Here is a 23,950-nt window from a genome sequence, read left to right as displayed (position 1 = left end):
ACGCTCTGCCACCACGGGGCGACTGGTAGCCCCGTCACTCCGAGGCCCCTCCATTCGATCAACACGGACACGGCTCTTCTCTGTCCTGGCCCCTGCAGTGGTGGAATGAACCGCCCACTGACGTCAGGACAGCAGAGGGCCCATCTTTCGCCGCAGGCTCAAAACTCCCCTCTTCCAGAAATACTACCAGGATCCTCCCTCTGCACCTATTGCATTTTTTGTTTGTTTTTCTTGCACTTTGCCTTCAGCATTAGATTATGCTCTTAGTCACTTGTTTTAGGAAGGAGATGCATTTATGAGTTCTGGCAAGTAGTACATTGGTCCTCATTCACCAATATCCTCCTAAGTTCCGTTCTTAAATTTCTTCCTAAGAACGTTTCTCCCGTCTGATTCACGACGTGTTCGTAAACTGCTGGATGAGTTCGCACCTGCCTTCTTTTAATGTTGAAGGACATGCAACTACAGGGTCGTGCGCAGATGTCATTTCTCCGAATGAATACCGGTCATCTGCGCCCTCGACTCGCAAGCTTTTCGATAGCATAATGGTTTAGGTGAGGTTATGTCAGGTGCGTTAGCAAGTCAGAGGACTGCAGGTCGAATTCAGCATGGACAATCAAAATCAGATCTTAATTCAGCCAAGTAGGCTTCCTACTATGAGGAATTTGCCTTGGTGCATAAACATAGCGAGGCAGAAGAGTGCAAAATGTCAACGTGATAGAATACAATATACAATAGCCTACAGTCTACAAAAATGTAGGTTATTAAATAGCCTACACAGCTGTCATATTACAAATTGTAAACACATCTCTTCTTTCAGGTGTGTTCCCACAAACCCTGAAAACTGCAGTCATCAAGCCACTCTTAAAAAAGAATAATCTAGACAGCTCACAAATGAACAATTATAGGCCCATATCAAACCTCCTATTTCTAAGCAAAATAATTGAAAAGGTTGTTTTCCAACAACTGAATAACTTCCTGGTGCTAAGTAATGGCTTTGATGTCTTCCAGTCAGGATTTCGACCACACCACAGCACCGAAACTGCTCTAATTAAGGTATTTAATGACATCCATTTAAACACAGATAATGGCAAAATCTCAGTCTTAGTATTACTGGATCTCAGCGCTGCGTTCGACACGGTAGACCACAACATACTACTAGGCCGACTGGAAAATTGGTTGGGAATTTCTGGTACAGTGTTAGATTGGTTTGAATCCTACTTAAAGGACAGGGATTACTTGTATTGCAATCCTATAATGTTATACAACTGTAGATTTGAAGTAAACGCAATCACAAATCATTTTAAATGAAATGTCTTTCGCACGAATAGTCCGTAGCCTACTTAAGACTGCTCTTCCGTGTTCGTAGATTCTGTTCTTAGTTCCAACATGTGAGAACATTGAACCTCATTCTTGAACATTTGTGTCTTCTTAAATGTCTTCCTACGAGTCTGCGTGCTGTGCGCATGCGTGCTGGAGCAAGTGGGGAAGCTTTATTTGTTTCTAAAGATGTTTCTAAAGATCATATTACAGAGGCTAAAGACCACATATTTGAAAACCACAACAAGCCCTCGCTTTAGGGAAGCACAACTATCGATTCATAAAAACAGATTGATGAAAACAACCGTTTCGCAGCAGAAAATAGATTCCAGCTCGCGCTGGATTTTACATTTCTTCTACAGACCTCCGAATTACACCAAAGTTATCTCTGTGAATCAAATGTCTTATAATATGCCGTAAATAAGGTCCAGGTTGTCGAAAAAGAACATTCTCCTTTAAAGCAATACATTGCGTCTTCTCAGAACTGCGCCCCCACAGGCTCTGCGGTGTAAGTGCACTGTCGTACTGTCGTAACGTTATCAGATTGTCTTTTTCTTATTCTGGCTTCCTCCGTGATGTTTCGCTTCGGTTTTCTCACCTCCACCATGATATCATTGAGCTAAAAAACGCATGATATCCATAGACGCCGGAATAGTTAGCTACTACTGTGTTGTTTAAGCACAATGTTGCGCATGCGTACTTTGACTGAATGCTGCGTCCCGGGGGCGCAAGTTTTAAAAGGTAATAAATGTCAATGTATTATCTTTCTGAGTAGACTGTTTGGACGATTCAGCTTACTTTTAGTAAATCTAATTGGAGAATTGGCACCAGACATGTTTGTAAAGGTCCAAATATTGCGATGTATTGCTTTAAGCAAGGTGAAAAACAATAGGCTACAAAATAACAATAGAAAACAAGACGGTATATGGACTTTTAATACAAAATGCAAATATATAGCCTACATGAAAGGGATGGGATGTGCTGAGAGCAGATTAAATTGTACAGTTTAGTTAAATGCATGAGTAGGCTATTTAATAGGCCCCATCTATAATACGTAGGCCCATATGATATATTTTAGTTATGGATATTCACATGTTTATTTACAGAATGTAGATGTGTCCATTCTGACGACTATGGAATATAAGGTGCTGTTGTGCTGAGTCTGAGTATAGTGACTGAGTTTAGTGCTTATTTATTCATTCACTGCCATTTGCAGTGTTTGTGTAGTGCTTTTATTTATTTTTGGACACCACAACGCCTCATAGAATCATGACTATAAATGGGAAACGTAACTGGAAATTATACAAATATTCTCGTATTTATTATTATTTTAATTTCAAGCCCAGGATGTCTGTAGAATTGATGTGAATGCAATCACCTCAGATTTCTCAAATTCAGCCCTGGCGAATGACTGCATTTCCGCATTCTTAAATCCTGTTCTTAGATAAGAACAAATCCCAGATAGGAAACCATTCAAGAATGCCAGAATTGTCCCGGGAACTTTGTGAGTGGAGTTAAGAAGAAATTTCTTCTTAACTTTTTCTTAACTGCGTTCAGGAATGAGGACCATTGGTGAATGCCAGAATCTTCTTTGAAACGGTGTAAGTGAAGTTTAAGAAGAAATGCTTCCTAAGAAATTCTTAACTTCGTTGGTGAATGAGGCCCATTGTCTTTTCCTACGTTAAATGCAATTAGTCTAGGTCGCTTTGGATAAAAGCATCTTCTAAATGACTAATGTAACATTCATTCATTCATTCATTCATTCATTCATTCATTCATTCATATATATAGCTCACTGGACATTATTTTGGTTCACCCCCGTGCCCATTCCCCATGTATCAGCTGTAAATGGTCAGGTCACACTCACAACCACACACACACACACACACACACACACACACACACACACACACACACACACACACACACACACACACACAGACACACAGTACAGCCAAGAGAGGCTGGCAGACAGACAGGCGGATAGAGAGAGATTTCTCCTGTCTGTCTTTGTCTAGTTTCATATTGACCGGAGGGCATGTTAATCTGTTTATTTGTTCATCTGTGACTGCGTTTATTTGTGTACCCTCTAATGTTGTGTCTGCATGTTTACTGTGTGTGTTTGTCTGCGCGTCTGCAGGGCCGGTGAGTGTTAGCAAGCCAGGTGCTGCAGTAGTTAATGTTGTATTAACAGCCTAATGCTCCATCCTGTGGATGAATGCGTCCCTGTGGACAGACTAACACATGCATGCTGATGATGGAGCCGGAAAAGAACAGACTCCCAGAGAGACTGACAGCTCCATCACTCGCGCCAGGCAACGCTGTCATCCGATCGGCCGGTTGTGTTTCTCGTTTGTTGTGCATTGATAAGGGATTGTCCAGGGCGGGAAGCGAACCTGCAACCTTGTGCTTGCGAGTCAGGTGTGCTAACAACTATGCCAAGAGAGGTATCCCTATCAGCAGGGCTGTTAGCACTTCCTTTATACTAGGGGAGTGAGGTGCACCAGCTATTCACTACCTCGGAGGACTACACTCACTCTATGAGAGTTCACGAGGACTCATGATTCACTTGGTTACACATGCGTGCGTGTGTGTGGATTTCTCTTCCTAGTTGTGGATTCTGCTGTGAGATTGCAGATGGAGGGATGATCTATCCTGCCTCTGTAGCTTCTAACTAAGTGAGGCTCGAGGAGGGGGAGAGAGAGGGGAGGGGGGAGAGAGAGACATTGGAAAAGAGAGAGACATTGAGGGAGAGAGACATTGGGAGAGAGAGAAATTGGGGGAGAGAGAGACATTGGGAGAGAGAGAGAGAGAGACAGTGAGACATTGAGGGAGAGAGAGACATTGAAGGAGAGAGAGACATTGGGAGAGAGACTTGACAGACTGCATGGGAGGGGATTCAGGTGAGGTGCAGGAGAGAAACTTTTGGGAGGGAGGTTAAAGTCTCACAGAAATGAAAAAAGCATTCTTTACCATTTTGGTTCACATAATTGGTCATAGTGTTCACCTACTCAACGATGTATGCCAAAAAAAAAAAATAATATTTAGTAATCTTATATCAAAGTATATAATTTCTTATGAAACGGTAGGTTACATGCAATTACGACACCAGGTACCTTAGATTTTAGGCCAATAATCTCACGACATCCACTCTGTCAATCAAAACGTCAACTACTCTGCAGCCTCAAGTGTTGAATATCCCGCCCGCTCGATAACATCCAATGAAATTCATCTAAACGTATGTCCCGCCCTTGCAGCCCATTTCAAGCGGAAATACGTCAAAGTACGGAAGCAAGATGTTCTCCAACTTCCCTTTCTGTGCGACTTTAAGCTAAAGTTTTGTTGTTGTTGCTATTGTTGGCTCAGGGTGAAATTGCCTGGAGAGGATTGGAAGGATGTTGGTTACACTTCACAGGGGGAGCACCATCCACACACACACACACACACGCCTGGGTCAAAGCATTTCATCTGGTCTCCAACAGCGATGGTGAAACAGAGGATTAGCTCACAGTCACGCTGCATCTCTCTCTCTCTCTCTCTCTCTCTCTCTCTCTCTCTCTCTCTCTCTCTCTCTCCTCTTCCTCAATCTCTCTCCCCCTCTCTTTCCTTCTCTATCTATGTCTCTCTCTCTCCATTTGTCTCTACTCTCTCAATGTCTATCCCCTCTCTGCATTACTAAACCAAGCTGCTCTCTACAGATGTCACCAACCGCAGCTCGGATAGTCAAAGTGCTGTCCTGCCTGCGTGTCGGCGCTGCTGAAGGGTCAGGGGTCACGGCCGTGTCTGAAACGGACAGGGCTCCGAGGAGATCAGGCCGTTATGATGAGGTCAGAGAGGGATGGGGGGACGGAGAGATCACCTCTCTGTCTCTGTCTGTCTGTTGACCCGTTCGCCTGGCATCTGCCCTGAACAGTGGGGACTGCTGTTGTTAGAGGGTCGCACACACACACACAGAAACACACATGCACGCACCCACACACTGTTTCTGTTTCTGTGGAACCACAAGTGCCTATCGATTGGCTTTTAAAGGCACTGGGTGTTTTGATTTTGGCCTCTTAAAGGGATGTGGCTTCGAACATGCATCTGTCTCGTCCCACGGTAGCTGACCCCCCTCACCCTCCTCTCCCTCCATCGCTGCAGCCACTCCAGCTCTCAACTGAGAGTTCTCTCTCTGCTGAGAGAGCCAGACAACTCCTACACAAGTCTAGTTAGTTACAAAAACATTGAGAGAGAGAGACAGAGAGAGAGACAGGGAGAGAGAGAGAGAACAATGGAAGTATAACTGGGCTGCCTATTTTTAACCATCCCAGCTCCTCTCCATCTCCCTCTCTTCTTTCTCTCCTCCTCTTTCCTCTCCTCTCCTCTCCCTCCTCCTCTCCTCTTCCCCTCCTCCTCTCCTCCTCCTCTTTCCTCTCGTCTCTCCTCCTCTTTCTTCTCTCCTCTGTTCAATGGACTGAAGCAGCGGATCAGAAATGGTAACTCTCTCATACCACCACTGGGGTGTCTTCATCCCCTCACCAGCTCCAATTAGTGTGTGTGTGTATTCTCTATGGTAAGATGAGGTTGAGACGGCTCATTCTCTATACACACACAGACTGCCTAGCCTAGCAGAAGAGATCCACTCATTAGTGCCCTACACCGCGCGTGCGTGCGTGCGTGTGCGTGCGTGCGTGTGTGCATGTGTCTAGAAAGAGTTGAGAGGTGGCTTTGATGGGGGTGAAGCATGAATAACCTGTGTTTTATCTCTTGACTTAAGAAAAAGTGCTTGTGTGTGTGTGTGTGTGAGTGAGTATGCCCACTCCCTCATAGTGATTTGGGTGTGGTCAGGCTGGGCCAGGGCTAATAAGATTACTTTGACAGTGTATTAATTACCCGTTATGAGATCTGATTGGTTCCAGCTGTTTGATCCATGAGAGCTAATTGGGCCAGGCCTGGGGGCGTATGTGGAGCTGTGTAAACCAATTAGAAGACAAACAGGAAGATGGTGGCATACTGTAGCTTATTTATAACAGTAACACACACTCCTCAAGCAATACACACACAACCAAGCACTAACACACACACACAACACACACACACCCAACACTAACACCCCCCCCCCTCCCACCCACCCACACACACACACAAGCAAGCAAGCACTAACGCGCGCACACACACACACACACACACACCCAAGCACTAACAACCCCCCCCGCCACCCACACACACACACACACACACACCCAAGCACTAACACACACTTGTACACCTCACACACACCCAAGCACTTTACACACACTCTAACACGCACGCACACACACACACACACACCCAAGCACTAACACACACTTGTACACCTCACACAACCAACCACTTTACACACACTCTAACACGCACACACACACACACACACACACACACACACCCAAGCACTAACACACACTTGTACACCTCACACACCCAACCACTTTACACACACTCTAACACGCACGCACGCACACACCCAAGCACTAACACACACTTGTACACCTCACACACCCAACCACTTTACACACACTCTAACACGCACGCACGCACACACCCAAGCACTAACACACACTTGTACACCTCACACACACCCAACCACTTTACACACACTCTAACACGCACACACGCACGCACACACACACCCTTAACTCAGAGTAGTAAAAGCGAGTAGGGCAGGATGCTGTACTGGGTAATGGGACAACTTTTAAAGGTCGGGGAGGGGCGGGGCCAGCTAGCGTAGGCTCTTGATTGGGTCGTTAATGCAAGCTACTTTATGGTCCGGATGTCCCGCAAGCGAGAGTGTGTGTGTTTTTAGAGAAATATAGTGTGTGTATGTGTGCGTGCGTGTGTGTGTTTTGATGAGTGTGTGTGTTATGCTGTGCTGCTTCTTGTTAAAGCGTTTCAGTGGAAGCCTGCTCTCTCCGAGTTTTTATATGTTTGATTATTCAGCAGTCACTAGAGAGGGCTTTAATATGGAGTTTACAGACTTTGTTACTTTGTGTGTGTGTGTGTGCGTGCGTGTGTGTGTGTGTGTGTGTCCGAGTGTGCATGTATGCATGTCTGTGTGTATGCGTGTGGGGGGGGGGGCTTTAATGTGTAGATAGAGAGAGAGAAAGATAGAGAGAGAGGTAGAGAGAGAGAGGTAGAGAGCGGGGGAGGGGGGAGATAGGGAGAGAGAGAGGTAGATAGAGAGAGGTAGAGGGGTAGATAGAGGTAGATAAACAGAAGGATAGGTAGAGAGAGGTAGAGAGGTAGAGAGCGGGGGAGGGGGAGATAGGGAGAGAGAGGTAGATAGAGAGAGGTAGAGGGGTAGATAGAGGTAGATAAATAGAGGGATAGGTAGAGAGAGGGAGAGAGGTAGAGAGGGGAGGGGGAGATAGAGAGAAGGAGAGGTAGAGAGAGAGGAAATAGAGAGAGGTAGAGGAGCAGATAGAGATAAGATAGATAAATAGAGAGAGAGAGAGATAAAGACAGTGAGAGAGAGAGGAAGGATGGGGAGCAGAGGGGTGTCATCTCTCTCCCCTCGTCTCAAGGTCAAACCCCCACAGTTGGACAGTACTACCCCTCACACACACATACACACACACACACAGGTCTCCAGTTGGTGGCAGTGTGCTGTAATGAGAGAGGTCCCTGTGGCCTTGCCCTGTCCTGGCCACAGACTGTCCCTAACTACCCTGTGATACCCTCTCCTCTTTCCTCCATACCTCTCTCTCTCTCCCCCCTCTATCTCTCTCCCTCTCTCTCTCCCCCCCCCCCACTCTCTCTCTCTCTCCCCCCCTTTCTCTCTCTCTCTCTCCCCCCTCTATCTCTCTCCCTCTCTCTCCCCCCTCTATCTCTCTCCCTCTCTCCCTCTCCTTCTCTCTCCCCCTCCCTCTCTCTCCCCCCCCCCCCTCTCTCTCTCTCCCTCCCCCCCTCTCTCTCTCTCTCTCTCCCCCCTCTATCTCTCTCCCTCTCTCTCTCCCCTCTCTCTCTCCCCGATCTATCTCTCTCCCTCCCTCCCCCTCCCTCTCTCTCTCTCTCCCTCTGTCTCTCTCTCTCTCATGGTAGCAGGAGCTAAGGGAGGTTCCAGTTGCTGCATCTACTGTAGGGAGATGGGGACTGAGTAGAGGCACCGTGGTGTGTGTGTGTGTGTGTGTGTGTGTGTGTGTGTGTGTGTGTGTGTGTGTGTGTGTAGGTGTGTAGGTGTGTAGGTGTGTAGGTGTGTGTGTGTGTGTAGGTGTGTGTGTGTAAGAAGACAATTTCTGTGTTTGAATTGTTCCTGAAAGTGAAATGAATAAATGATAGTCACACCTCATGATAGACACTTCATATCTCTTCGGGGTGTGCTGTTTATTCAAGATTCAGTAGGAGGCAAAATGCTATTTTTAATGATGCAGGTCTCTCCCTCTTTCTCACTCTCTCTATCTCCCTACCTCTCACTCTCCCTCTCTCCCTACCTCTCTTTCTCTCTCCCCCTGTCCTCTCTCTACCTCTCTATCCCGCCCTCTTTCTCTCTTTCCTTTCCTCACCATCACTCTCTATTTCCCTATCTCTCTCTCTCCCCTCTCCTCTCTCTACCCCTCTCCCTGCCTCTTTTTCTTCCTACCTCTCTCGCCCCCTCTCCTCTCTACCTCTCTCTCTCCTTCCCTCTTCCTCCCTCTCTCTCTCCCTGCCTCTCTCCTCCTCTCCTCTCTCTACCTCTTTCCCTCCCTCTTTCTCTCTTTACCTTTCTCTCTCTCCCCCTTTGTCCTCTCTCTCCCTCCCTCTCTCTCTCCCTCTGCCCTCTACCTGTCTTCTCCCTTAAGTTTTTCTCCTGTCATCTGTGTGTGTACGTGTGTGAGTGTACGCGTGTGAGTGTACGTGCGTGTACGTATGTGAGTGTACATGTGTGTGTGTGTGTACGTGTGTGTGTACGTGTGTGAGTGTACGTGTGTGTGTGTGTGTGTACGTGTGTGTGTGTACGTGTGTGAGTGTACGTGTGTGTACGTGTGTGAGTGTACGTGTGTGTGTACGTGTGTGTGTGTACGTGTGTGTGTACTGTTGCAGAGAGAAACATAAAGTGAGCAAGCAGAAAAGAGAGAGGGGGGGGGTTGGAGAGAGAGAGCAAGGGAGCAGGAGCGGAAGAAGTAGAGAGAACGAGGGAAAGAGAGCGAGGGAAAGAGAGGGAGGATAGAGAGAGAGAGGATAGAGAGAGAGAGAGAGAGAGAGAGAGACACCGCACATGGTGTTGCATGTTAACTGTCTGGTAAAAATAGCAAGTAGAGTGTACAGGAGAGGAGGAGGAGGAGGAGGAGGAGAGGAGGTGAGGGGATTATAAATACTGTATGATACTGTAGTCTCTAATATGACTGGACATGAACAGCATACCAGGCAGTTAGGGGTGTGAAGGCGGTCACCGCCCACACCCACACCGGCCGCAGCCTGAAGCCACCAAGGCCCGATTCAGGGGCGCCGGCGTTCGCTAACGGGAGAACACGGTCGTGAGAACTCAGAACATTAGTTCTAACTAATAATCGGCAGGGGTAACGCCAACCACGTCCACCCCTGCTCCCCGTGGAACCTTACGGACCTAAAAAAGCGGTTCCGCCGCGAAGCTTTTTATTCAGAAGGTTCCCCTTTAGGGACAGATGATTGTGTGTGTATTGTGTTAGCAGGCAGCAGGATCATCAGTCTGATAGTGAGATGTGACACCGCCCGCGCAGGAGAACACAGACGCACGCACACACACACACACACACACACACACACTACTGTGTTGTGAGTTGCGGGCTAGAGAAAGACGTGGCCACGACTTCAAAGAGAGAGAGAGAAACAGAGGGAAAGAGAGGTGGAGAAGGAGGGAGGGAGAGAGGGAGGAAGGAAGGTAGAGAGATTGGGGGAAGCCCACATGGACCTTTCCTCATGTTAGTCTTTCCATCTCTTCTCTTCCTGAGATGAGTCCCTCTCCTCTCATTCATCTGCTCCACTAATTACGACTGAGGAAACCCTGAATGTCTGTGTGTGCTTGTGCGTGTGTGTGCATGCGTCTGTGTGCGTGTGTGTGTGCGTGCGTGCGTGTTTGTGTGTGTGTGTGTGTGTGTGTGTGAGTGTGTGTGTGTGTGAGGGAGTGAGAAAGATCCACAGAGTGACAGTCTTGCCACCAGTCCGTTCTGCTACAGCCGCAGCAATTAAAATGAAAGCTGAGCTAGCTTCATGCTGATTGGCCAAGAGAGATGCCCGCCTCCCTTCGTCCTGCCCCCTCCACCAGCACAGTCATGTAAGGGGTTGCACCTACGAATAAACGAACCACTGTGTGTGTGTGTGTGTGTGTGTGTGTGTGTGTGTGTGTGTGTGTGTGTGTGTGTGTGTGTGTGTGTGTGTGTGTGTGTGTGTGTGTGTGTGTGTGTGTGTGTGTGTGTGTGAGTGTGTGTGTGAGAGAGAATTCAGAGGAGGAAGAGTGAACAGGAGAATAAAGAATAGAATAGTAACGTCTCACAGGTGGTTACTGCCCTCCGGTGGCGCTGCAGAGACATGGCAGCTTTCAGCCACTCACCACTCATTCACAGACTCCCAGGATAAGCCTGTCACCTTAGTGTCTACTACAGCTGTCCTAAAATGCCTCTTTTATTGAAGACTTCAGAGTAGAAACTACCGAATCTACAGTAGCTGCAAAAACGAATGTGTTCTGGTGAATAAATCGAGAGTAATCTAGAGTAACCTTGGTACCGCAGTATCTCTCTGAGGTCTGCTTATTTCACTGGCATCTCCCGCCCAACCGGTCTCAGCGGGGAGCGCGTTTGTTCTGGCTGACAGACTCGGCCCGGCTCCCTGGCAGCGAGGCCCGGTTCTCGTGTGTCTGTCTGGGCTGGTGAGCAGAGCTGCCAGCATTCTTCACCAGAGCTAGTACTACTGCTCTCTCTGCTCAGAAGAGCTCAGCTCCACTTTTTACCCATATTGTGCATTAAAGGGCTATTGAAGACATCATGATTGAAGACATCATGTTGATTCAACGTACAGATCTTCAACAGAATTTCAACGTTGATTTATAAGTATTTTATCAACCTTTTTCAACCATTGAGCATTCAATGTTGTTTCAAGGTTGAAACGACGACTGACATTAATCCAACTATATTTCAACGTTGAAGGTCGGTCATGTGCCAGCTGGGAAAGGTGCTTTATTGGCATCGAAAGCTTACAGACTGCATTGCCAAAGCAAGAGTGAATCCTAAACAACTAATACGTAGGCTAGTATACAATTACAGATATAGGCGACTGAAATCAAATCTGTAGCCTACTTGACAGAAAAAAAAGATAGATGTGGAAATCACAGTTTGAAAGCCTATTACAAATTGCTACCTACTTGAGAAATGACAAATATATGTTTGTGTCTACATTATATATAAACTGGACAGCCGACGCCATGTTGAAATAGGTTTTATTTTTGAAAAGAAAAAGGCATTTTCCCCCGTCCAACTTTTGCAAATTTGCTTGCGTTCACTCGTGGCTCGCTCAAAAATAGACCAGAAGCGAAAACTATCCACCGGTGTGAACAGTCATGTTGGTTAACATGGGCGGTCCTGTTCCGGTGTGAACAGTCATGTTGGTTAACATGGGCGCCGAAAGGAAACGGGCTGCGCTGCGCTTTCGCTTCCAGTGTGAACCCGGCTGATCTATCTGGGGCATGTTGGCTGGGAGAGGGAGAACCAAGCCCCCAGGAATCGAAATCTAAAGTGAAGGCCTATTGAACCGCGCCATCTTGGCTAGATTTGTAGTCACTTGGCTATTTCCGGTTACTTTTGACTTGCGCAGTTGAGCTTCTCTGGCCGACGCGCGTCCACGCACGTTCCCGGCTCTCCCCGCTTTGATTTAGCAATGAAAACCGGCTTGCATATTAACCTGTTTTTGTCAAATATATCAATTGGAGAAATTATTTTTTGATCCTGGCATCTTAGTTTTAACAAGTTAAATATAATTGAACATGTTTTGTTTGCTAGTAGATGGTATTCATTCCGTTCGCGATAACGTTATTGCAGCCAGGCTAAATTCCTCCAGGGAGCCAGTGACAGGCGAGTTGAAGAGCTTCACTCCCCGCCAGCAGGAGCTCTGGCCGCGGCTACCGCATCTCGGAAAACCCGCTGAGTTCCTGGCTGCTATTTCACACTCGCCCTTGATCAATCCCAATACCGATCCATGGTAATAATGAATCAATCGTTCAGATCAGATCGGCAGTGCTGCATGCATGTTACAACATCATTGTTACCTTTATTAACATAACCATAGCCTACATTTATCTCTCTAACGTTAGGCTATCCATCTTACACCAGTCGGCCATTCGATAAATGGAAGCGGTGAACGCCAACGTTGACTGAAAACACCCAAACTCAGTGACAAAAACAGGTTAATATGCAAGCCGGTTTTCATTGCTAAATCAAAGCGGGGAGAGCCGGGAACGCGCGTCTACATTTCAGAGAAATGTGAACTTTTTCGTGGACGCGCGTCGGCCAGAGAAGCTCAACTGCGCAAGTCAAAAGTAACCGGAAGGCCAGAAAAGCACAACTGCGCAAGTCAAAAGTAACCGGAAATAGTCAAATGACTACAAATTTTGCCAAGATGGCGCGGTTCAATAGGGCTTCATTGTTGATAGCGGCCAGTGAATGGAGTGGCTGTATCCAGTTTATATAATACATCCATGGGGAGAACTCAACGCATCAAACACGGTGCATTCATTGATATTCACACCGTGTTGTGTGAGTAAATGCTTCGCCAGGTTTGATGTGCTTCCTCCCTTGCAAGAGAAACGTTTACTGCAGGTGTTGCATTCTGCTGTAGGCTATCCATATATATTTTTGTATAGCTCAGCCACACTTTGGAGCGTTTACTGCGGTCAGTCATGGTGGTGTCTCCTCTTCTCACATGCTCGACTACTGCACGTAACAAATGACGCAACGTTATTTTCGCTTTCCTGTAAAATGAATCGAGTCGAGAATTGGGAATCGGGAGAAAAATTAAGAAAAAAAAGTTCGGGAACCGAAACGCGGATTCGAAATGCAAGAGCAATCCACGGCTCTTGATTTAGAAACCATAAATTTAGAACCAGCTCCAAAACGAAACCGGTTCTCGATGCCCAACCCTATCCTCCCACCATGCATGGTTGGTTCTTAGATAGGAGGGGTTCTAATTACAGATTCTCACACACACACACACATGTGAAGATACACCACGCCAACAAACAACCACACACCCAGTCACATCAACACCCACGCACACATGCATGCTCACATACACACACACACAGGAGGTGTTAACTTATCTAATTGAGGCGTGTTCACAGTGAAGTGTCTCAATGAGAGACATCACACTGACAAATATGGACAGACTGAGAAGAGGAGACAGACATACGCTCACACACACTCTCACACACACACACACACACACACACCAACACACACAAACACACACATTTTCTGTTCTTACTTACCTGTGATCCAATTAGCACTGTGAGATGGATGGAGAGAGAGAGAAGGGGGAGGGAAGGAGAGAGGGAGAGAAAGGAGGGAAAGAGAGGTATGAAAGTTTTCATTTTTATACCTCTTTATTTGAAGGGGAAGACGCTTTATTTGAAGAGGAAGATGCTGTCATGACTATCATATCAATGACTTGACATGAAGTAATCTTTATTCTTTATGAATCTTTATGGCGGTTGTTATGAAGTGTCATTCACTCAACTATGCCAGTTTTCTGATCTTAAACAATGTCAACTTGACAATGTCTTTGTTGATGTTAAGTTGTCACAATAAAGACCTCTCAAACAATGTCAACATTGCATTAAAAATGACATAATTGACCGAATGAAACTTAAGTCATAAACATTCATAAAGATTAATGTTATGTCACTGTTACGACAGTATGTCAGTCGCTATGTCAGTCTCATGCACACCCGTTCAAATAAAGCGTTACAAAAGTTTCTACCAGGTGGAAAGGTCCTCCTCCTCTAAAACACTTGATCCTCCCCCCCTCTCTACTCCCGCTCTCTCTCTCTCTCTCTCTCTCTCTCTCTCTCTCTCTCTCTCTCTCTCTCTCTCTCTCTCTCTCTCTTTCTCCCTCCCATCCCTCCTCCCTCCCTCTTTCTCTCTCCCTCGTCCTTCAGAAAGTGTCCATGCTGTGACACTCAGCTGTTCTCACATCTTTGATATCAGGAGGAAACATCTGTCCTTTCACCACTCAGCACAGGGTGGGATGTGTGTGTGCGTGTGTGTGTTCAGGGGATAGGAGGAGGTGTGTGTTCAGGGGATAGGAGGAGGTGTGTGAGCTCAGGATAGGAGGAGGTGTGTGAGCTGAGGTTAGGCCTGTAGATAGCATAATACCAGTACCACTCACACACACACACAAACGCACACACAGGCACACACACACATACACACACAGCCTGGGGAACTTGTTTTTTTCATCCTGGCATAGAACCTAGAAAACACCACAGAGTACTAATCTTGTATTGAATCGCATTTTCCTTCCAAAACACCTTTAGTCTGGTACTGGACCTCCAGGTCCGCCCAGCGGCCGCTTCAGAGGTTTCTCAGGGAGACGTGCCTAGCTGGAATCAGGTTGAAGGTTAAAGTGTTTGAAAGACTTCTAGATATCAGCAGCTGCTGCTCCCTGTGAATGAGGGGAGGTGTGTGTGTGCGTGCGTGCTTGCGTGCGTGCGTGCTTGAATGTGTGCGTGTGTGCGTATATGTGTGTGGCATCTCAAGGGCAAGGTTGTGCCAGTCTGCAGTTTCTGTCAGCGCATACAGGTGCCCTCTCCGGGGGTGCCATCCTCACACACACTCTCTCACTCACCCTAACCGATCCACATGCAGTAGATTCACTCAAACACCTCACACACACACACACACACACACACACACACACACACACACACACTGCTGATGTCAGGAAACTGAGAGGGAACAATGGACAGAGGTTATCCTGCTGGCTTGGGCCTGGAGTTTGTGTACCATGCTTTTATTTATCTGTGTGATTGATTATTGGTGTGTGTGTGTGTGTGTGTGTGTATGTATTTAAGTGCGTGCGTGCGTACATGCGTGCGTGTGTGTATTAATGTGTGTGTACAGGTATGTATGTGTGTGTGTATTGATGTGTGTATACCGGTATGTGTGTGTGTGTGTGCGTTTGTGTGCATGTAACCTATTCAGGTACAGTAGCCTATGGTCTGAATTTTAGACAACATTCGTACGACTCCCAGATTTGAGGATAGTACACTAGTATTTCAGAGTAGTGCACTAGTATTTGAGACTAGTACCGGCTGCCTAGTAGGAGGGATTGTTGAAGGAGCAGAGAACTGGCACTCACAGAATAAATTAGAATCAAAATTCATTTTATTGCCATACACGTTTTCAACATACTAGGAATTTGCTTTCGGTCATGTGGTTCATAACATTGAGACACCATTGGACAGAGGTATGAAAGCCTGGAGGTATAAAAGGGAAACAGATGTTTGAGAGCAAGAAAAGTGAGTGTGATTGAAAGAGACGAGAGAGAGAGTTCAGTCTCTGTGAAGGTAGGTTCAGTAGTGTGTGCGCTCCTGCCTCTGTGTGTTAATGAATGGGAGCACACACCACACAAGTCTATGCAGTCTGTGTGTGTTTCCTGATGTTTGTGCATCTATTATTGTTTGTGTTCAAGAATTCAAATGTGAACACAAAGATATTAAAATGTGTGTGTTTGTGTCTGTCTGTCTGTGTCTTTGTGTGTGTATGTCTTTGTGTGTGTGTCTGTGTCTGTGTGTGAGAGAGAGAGAGAAAGAAAGAGAGAGCGAGAGAGACAGACAGAGAGACCGATGGCCACTGTCTCCAGTAGTAAGACAAGTGCTCTCTTCTGAGACAAACACAGCTGACACAGATCACCCCTCTTCTTTTACTCCCTCTCTCCATCCCTGCCTCTCCACCTCCCTCCATCTCTCTCCCCTCTTTCTGCTCCCAGGCTACGAGGGGCAGCAATTTGCGTCCCATTAGGATGTCCCGGTATAACGGATGTCCCGGTATAACGGATGTCCCGGTATAACGGATGTCCTGGTGTAACAGATGGTGTGTGTGTCTGTGTGTGTGTGTGTGTGTGTGTGTGTGTGTGTGTGTGTCTGGTTGTGAGGGCTCTGTACACCCAGCGTCAGTCACACAAACCTGTTAGCAGAGAGAGATTAACTACTGTCGGTTCTGTAGACGCAGCAGATTGGGAAGGTGTCAAGTCAAGTCAGTTTTATTTGTCACATACTACATCATACAGGTATGAGTAGTGAAATGTTCTTCCGTTAGCTCCTAGATTGTGCACATATTACCAAATTTCCCCCTAGGGACATCATTAAAGTTATCTATCTATCTATCTTAAGCAATAATCTACAGTAAGCAATATAGAGAGGTAAAAATATATATAAAGCTAAACAATCAATTATGTATCAAGATCCAAGATACAGAGTACATATTCTTCTTCGTTTGGGCTGGTTGTTATTGTCCTGTCCCCCCCAGGCTCGGGGCCGAAGGGCTATCGTTTTACTACCCCGATCCTGGGTGAGGGGTCACCCGGGCTATATATCTGGGCACACCTCTAGGAGCCCTGTCACCGTTTCATCATCCAAATCCGTCAGGCCATGCATTCCGTTGGGTGTCCGGTATGTCAGACAGTCCTGGATGACATGGTCTACGGTTTGTTCCGCAGCGCCACACTCGCACGCCACACAGGACACCAAGCCCCATCTGTGCATCGATGAGTGTAAGCGTCAGACGCCGGTCCGGAGGCGATTAAGCCTCACCCACGCCGGTCTGGGTATGTCCATCCCGGGAGGGGAAGGACCGGCGGCCAGGATGAAATCACGGAGTCTGGAGGTGTTCGCCTCCCACTACGCACGCCAGATGTGGTCCGCCCATCCTGCCTTGCTGATGTTAAGATCTCTGCATTGCTGCAGGAGATCTTGTGTGGCAGGCACAAAAGGGTGTCTCGACTAGAGACGCTGGGGAGGCTCCGCTGTTGCAGCAAGCCTGTCGTGGAGCAGGTGGTTAGGCTCCGCGGCCCGGAAGGCGAGACGTGCTGTGGTTCCCGTGCGGCGGAGGCCAGCGGGCTGGATGCCTGCGAGGATGGGAAAGTTGTCCACAGGAGTGTGACGCAGGCATCCTGTCACGATGCGCAAGGCTTCGTTGATAGGCCGGTTGATGAGGCGGGTGTGAGCGCTGCAACACCAAACCGGTGGGCAGTATTCACTGGTGGAGTAGACCAGGGCTAGGGCTGCCGTACACAGTGTTTCTGCGCCGGCGCCCCAGCCTGATCGGACCAGTCGCCTCATCAACGCCACACGAGCTGTTAACTTCTTGCGCAGTGACTCGAGGTGTCGGCAGAATGTGAGCGACCTGTCCAATGTCACGCCGAGATAGGTTGGTTCGGCGCTGCATGGCAGGAGTGTTCCATCGATGTGCACTCGGAGCTCACGTTTGGCTTCCTTGTTGTTAAGGTGGAAGGCCGCCGACACTGTCTTTGCCTCGCTGAGCTTCAATCTCTATTTCCGGAGGTATGCCACTAGTGTCTGCATGTCCTGGATCAGTGTCTCCTCCGCAGCCCGCCAGTCTCCAGCTGAGTACACCAGCACGAGGTCATCTGCGTAGGCGTACTTCCTGGAGACTGTGATCGGCAGGTCGTAGGTGTAGATGTTATGAAGGAGGGGGGCCAGGACAGATCCCTGGGGGACGCCGTTCTTAAGGCGTCGCAACCTGCTTCACTGTCCACTAACGGTGGTGAGGGTGAAGCTGCGGTTTCGGACAAGCTCTATGATCATACTGACGATGTGCCTGTCAGGCAGCAGGCGGAGCAGCTTGCAGGTGAGGCCGCGTTGCCATACGGTGTCGGAGGCAGCCGTCAGGTCTATAAAGACGGCTCCAGCCTTCTTTTTAGCTGAAAAGCTGTCCTCGATGTCTTGAGTCATCAAAGTGACTTGATCTATGGTCGATCTCCCACGTTGGAACCCGGCCTGCTCCTGTGGGAACACCGGGTTGATGATTGGTTCGACGCGGACGTAGATGATACGCTCGAGGATCTTGAAGGGGATACATAAGAGAGATGGGGCGGTAACTCTTGGGGTCCCCCTCAGGCTTGTTCGGCTTAGGGATCGCGACAACTAGGGCTCTTCTCCAGATTTTGGGGATCTTGAATTGGCGCAAGCAGGAAGAGAGGAACGTTCTTAACCAGGACTTCAAGGCAGGCGGGGCATGGAGTATAAGTTCCGGGCAGATAGAATCAGTGTCCGCGTTATTTGTCCACGTCATTTTGTCCTGTCCATTTGTACAGGTGTGTGTGTGTGTGGGGGGGGGGGGTGTTATAGGGAGAGAGAGAGAGAATGTTTGTGTGTTTGTGTGCATGCTAAGTGTGCGTGAATGTGGTTTGGGATCTGTGTGTGTACAGCAGAAGGGTACCGTCAGGTGCTGTGTACTCACCAGGAGTTGACTGTACAGGGAGATAGCTCTTTGTGTGTGTGTGTGAGCTCTTTGTGTGTGTGTGTGTGTGTGATCATACAGAAAGGGCATTGCTACACACACCCTTGTCGCAATGTCATGACTGTTAAATTAGGTCTCCAGGTCGATTGGGTCCAGCTGGTTTGACAGACTTTACACCTGATATATCTCTAACTACCTTATCTCCTCTCCCTATCCCCTCCTCTTTCCTCTCTTGTCTCTCTTCTCTCTCTCTCTCACCCCCCCTTTCCTCCTCCTCTCCTCTCTTCCTCTCTTCTCTGCCTCCTCCAGGTGTCTATAGGTAGGATGTACCAGTCCCAGAAGACTGTCATTGAGAAGCAGAGCTCCAAGAAGACCTGATGACAAGCAGCCAATCGGAGGGCAGAAGGGAGGGAAGGTGTCACAGAAGAACAGGAAATGATGTCAGAGAGTTCAAGGGACGTACAAAGAAGGAAACATCAGTCAGACGTCATAAGTTCGCATTCTGGTCTGGACTACTGCTACACTGGGAGCCAGGGCTGGTGTCCAGTAGGAGTGGTTCTCATGTTCTGTAGCAAAATGTGTGATGTCCCTGACACTTATTTCTTTACATTCCTTGTTCTGGTTCCAAACTGGTCGTTACACAGTGATGACATCTTACCCATCAGTATGTGTTATGCCATGTAACGCCTCCCCCTTGGTGACATGATGTGATCACATATGATGACTTCATCATATACTGTATAATCATTATCATACGATATAGACATTCACACCACCTGCATGTGAGAGGGCTAGGGCTGGGGCACAGTAAGAAACATTGTGATGCGATGCAGTATGAGGGGCTGAGAGTTGTGACATACAGTAAGTGACTTCAGACGGTGGAATATCTCCTTCAGCCTTCACTCCCTGTCATGTTTTTTCTTTTTTTTCCAGATGTCTGCTGTGCTATATTTATATATAATCTGTCTTCTAAGAGATGCTGTGTAAATGATTAAAAATGATTTGCATATTATATGAACCGCCAGAATCATTTGGGAACAGAAATAGGTCAAGCTAGACATTCAACTTGTTGACAAGTGTGCTGCTGCTGATGATGAAGATGATGACCTGATCAGTGTGCTTCTGTGCTGCCAGACTGCAGTCTTGTCTGTGTAACACAGGGTTGAAGGTATCCCACCAGGCCGAGCGTGGTTATAAATAGCACTGTGTTGGTTTAGAGACCGATGCTGATCCAATAACAGGTTAGGGTGTAAAGATCACATTTACTCAACACACGCCGTATAAAAAGCTTGCTCTCTCCCAGACACACACACACAATTCAGAAGGTCACTCACACAGAAGCACACACACATGCAGTAGTACACTCTCTCAACCCCTCCCAAGCCACACACACACACACACAAAAGCTACAGTATTCTGACCCCAGAGTGATGTATCCAGTAATATATCATGTAGCGCTGTTATTTGGTCAGTTTTCATAGTTCAGTGTGAGAAGAGGACAGTTGATTGATGAACCTGAACGGTGTTGCACCCTCAGAGAGAAATGCATGACTATATCAGCCTAGGGGGTAGTCGCCATGGTTGCTGGATGTGTAGACACTGGGAGTCATTATTGGGTCATGAAGAAACAAGTCAACATTATCACAGTTTGGTCCATTTCATTGGTTTATATTCACAGTACCCTGTGATAGTAACAGTGACCTAGTACTGTAACTAAGCTAGTAACCCCAGGTGTCATTCTGTCCCTAGATAGACAGGAAACCTCAGAGACTCTTCATCACATCTCTCCACATCTCTCCCTGCCTGTTCTTTCCCCCTTTCAGCTCTGCCCCTCCCACCCTCTCTCTCTCTCTATTGACAGACCAAACAGCCATGCTGGGACAGCAGGACTTTGGTTTCCCAGGCAGAGCTGAGCTGAGGGACAGGAGGGACAGGCATGGGAGAGACAGCCCGATGACTGTCATGTATACCATCCAGCAAAAATCAACATGAAATTACTTCCAGTTTCAAAACCGGTCAAATCGAGGCACAGTTTACCATAATACTCAGAGTACTGTGGTTTGGGAGTCTGTATCGATCTGCTAAAAGTGATTTTGTGATTTCCCAGGAGAAACATTATTAATGCAAAAATGTCAAGTTATCACTGATACTTAAAATTTTATTTGAAGTGCTTCCCCCTCCTTTCGTGTTGACCCATTTTTCTCCATCAACTGTTGGAGGTCAAACCACTGTAGATATGACATCACAGTTGGCATGCTCTAGTCATGCCATCTGAAACAACTGGCACACCTGTATGGACCTCATCAGAGAGCAAGTTCCCACTGTGTACCATGATACATGATCTAGATCTAATAGAACTGGTAACACTTGGCTTGCCCCACTTAGCCTGGACCAGACTGCCAGAATACACTACTGCGTAATAGTAACACACACACAGAGGCCTGTTGTTCTGTTACTAGCCCTACTGTAATTAAAGGGAAACCAGCAGAGTTTCTCTGAGGCCAGTGAATGTGTTTGGAACACTGATTTGAGACCCTTTGTTCCATTAACCCTCATCCTACCAACATATTTAACATCCATGGACTAACGACAGGTCTCTGGGGACCCAAATAATAAACTACTGGAAGACACAACCATAGCAAAATCTTAACTCAAAACAATATTAGTTATGTAACTGTCACCTGAGAAAGAAAATTGTTATTTTAGTAGCTACTGTTAACTTGCATATTGTGCAAAATGAAACTTAGAAACTGCACTGGCCTCTGAAACCAACAAACTGCTCATTCCACACACATGTACTATATATGCTCCTATCCCCTGCTGATGGTGGTTGAAAGTGTGTGAGACTTTAAATTAGGAGCCATGTCAAACATGAACTCAATAAATATTTCCATCTAAAACTGCATAGGTAGAATTTGGTGCTTTGGCCTGGGCTCCCCAAGGCCAATGCATTGGTAATTTTAAAAGCACTAGGCTAATTGAAACACAGAGAACTATGATATGAAGTTAGAAGGAACTAAATTATTGACAAAGTCATGAAAATTGATATAATAAAGCACCTGTGAGATATGAAATAAATGTCTGGAGTCTGTGACGTCCCAGTCAGTAGGATGGGGATTAAGGAACCTCCATGGACTTAAAACTAGGACCGTTATAGTGAACTGGCAGGTTGGTCAATCTGGAGCTCATAGGTCGATAAAAGAGAATTATATTTTATGAAAGAGGCCAACTTGGAGCTTTGTTTCACATAGTAGCCCAACCTTTTCTCTACCTCTCATATGCTACACCTCTCAGTGTGTTCTAATGAAGAGGGAGGTGAAGAGTTCATTATGCCTTCCTCTGGTCCTCAGTCCATCCGCATGATTCAGCTTCTGAATGATGACCTTGATCCTCAGGTTGAATTACTGACAACAAACGTGTGAAAAATAAAACTCATGTGAATGTTGTTTAGTGTCATTTCCCAAAGTTATCAAAACTGAAGTTGATCTGGAGAGAACAGGCCTAGGTCTTCTTTTCAGCTAGATTTGAGTCAGCCAGCCAGTGTTATGGTCCAAAGCAGTCAGGTCTGGTCCACTGATGTGAATGTCAAAATATAGGTCTTCAATGGCATTTGGACTCAAAAAAGGCCAGAAGTCGACAGAAAAAAAAAGAATTTAGTAGAAAAAAAAGATGATCAACCCATGACTCGGAGAGAGGAGAGGTATTTTACGCATGAACGGCGCTTTACGCACTGGTCTCAGTGGCGTGGAAGGCGGTGCTCTCGTGCGTCAGCATGCAGTCAGTGGTACTTTAACGTATAGTTCAGCCCGTCGTTGTTGTCCCAAAACTCTTCCTGGTCGTTTCTCATGTAGATAGCGAGGTGCACAGAGGAGCTGGGGTCGAGGAACGGGGGTGTATACAACGTAAAGGCAAAACTCTCACCGAGTACACTAGTGTCAGCGTCACCGGGCACAGCTATCGCCTGCGAGTCAACGGAGGAGAGCCAGTCGTTGAGAGTGTACCGCACCCCAACATCCCGAGTCTCGGGACAGTTTTGAGTATCAACACGAATTTGTCCGCGGACGTCGAACTGGGTGATGGTGACTCTCTCCAAGGCGACGTGACGCTGCCGCACCCTCGCCTCGAAATCCTCCGTCTCCACTGGCATCTTGAAAGTTGGCACCAGACGGCTCATGGTCATGGTGGATTTGAAATTCGCGCATAGATGCTCGAGGTACTCGCCTTCCTGTGGAGGCGGTAAACTCTGCAGCCTCAAGAGCACCTTGGAGGGGATCTTGGGGACCTCAGCGGTGCTGAAGTGCTTCACGCTCGCCAGATTCAAACCCATGGAATCTGCGAACTTCACGCGTTTCCGACCGTTATTCCCGATCTCGTCAAAAAGCGTGGCCTGCTCGGGGTAGGCGGGCAGTGATTTAGCTCTCCGCTTGTCTTTCATGTAGACCTCGACCACGTGCGGTTCCATTTCTGATGAGTCGTCCTCCAAATCCCCTCCGTTTTCCGTTGGCTCTTCCCCGCTCCCTGACAGCACGGTGCCCGCTATGTTCTGAAGAGTCCGTTTGGGGGGCGGCGAGTGTGACATTCTCCAGCCGTTGGTAGCCTATTCTCGGTTTGGAGATGTGGGTAATAGAGGTCCCTGGTGGAATGTTTCACTCGGTGACGCCCACCTTTTAAGGTCGTCATAACCACAGAACAACGTGTTGCTGTACACCTGTCAATAGCATAGGATTCGTAACAAACAAGAACTTTCACCTGTGCCAGATAGCCTACTTTTCTTCTGACGTCACAAGGCACGTAGACCATGGTGCAGTCATGCATGGCATGTTGGAAGACCAGCAATTTTAGCTTTAGAAACGTCAATGGGGAGGCTACCATAAAGCTCCGTCACTGGCATTTCATTTAGGCTAATTGACCAAATCGTTTCCTTCCGTTCGTCTCATAACGACTATCCCACCACTATCCTAGAGTTTTTTCAGCTGTGAAAACAACAGGATTTCGTAACCCGCCAGGTGCGTCATAAGTGACACCAACCCGTCACCAGGTCAACGCACATCGCCCTGCCTTCCATCGCCTACGTCCGTTCTGTTTGACTACTCATTTTTGTCCGGGGCAGCTCTTAGTAAGTCATATTTGTAAAGAAAATGATCCGAGACAACGTAATGGTACGTAATGACGTACCCCGTAGGCTACACATGAAT

At 47.3% G+C, this 23,950-nt stretch overlaps 2 protein-coding genes across 2 annotated transcripts in view; one reads left to right on the top strand and one right to left on the bottom strand.

The window, feature by feature from the left end:
- Positions 1 to 19,755, top strand: part of lyrm4b (LYR motif containing 4) — a 46,200-nt gene extending 26,445 nt beyond the window's left edge. The window contains exon 4 of the mRNA XM_084453128.1: positions 19,065 to 19,755. Coding sequence (XP_084309254.1) covers positions 19,065 to 19,133 — 69 coding nt within the window. The 3' untranslated portion in view covers positions 19,134 to 19,755. The remainder of the gene's footprint in view (positions 1 to 19,064) is intronic.
- An 825-nt stretch (positions 19,756 to 20,580) lies between these two features.
- On the bottom strand, positions 20,581 to 23,667 carry ppp1r3g (protein phosphatase 1 regulatory subunit 3G). The gene is given in 2 exon segments (XM_084451022.1): positions 20,581 to 22,536; positions 22,538 to 23,667. Coding segments are annotated over 2 exon segments (855 nt in total). The 5' UTR covers positions 23,335 to 23,667; the 3' UTR covers positions 20,581 to 22,478.
- Between the last annotated feature and the right edge of the window lie 283 nt (positions 23,668 to 23,950).

The sequence above is a fragment of the Borostomias antarcticus genome (assembly GCF_949987555.1).
Source record: "Borostomias antarcticus genome assembly, chromosome: 2".
In the NCBI taxonomy this organism is placed as follows: domain Eukaryota; kingdom Metazoa; phylum Chordata; class Actinopteri; order Stomiiformes; family Stomiidae; genus Borostomias; species Borostomias antarcticus.
Note: the sequence above shows the minus strand (reverse complement) of the source record. Positions and strands in the feature narration are given on the sequence as shown.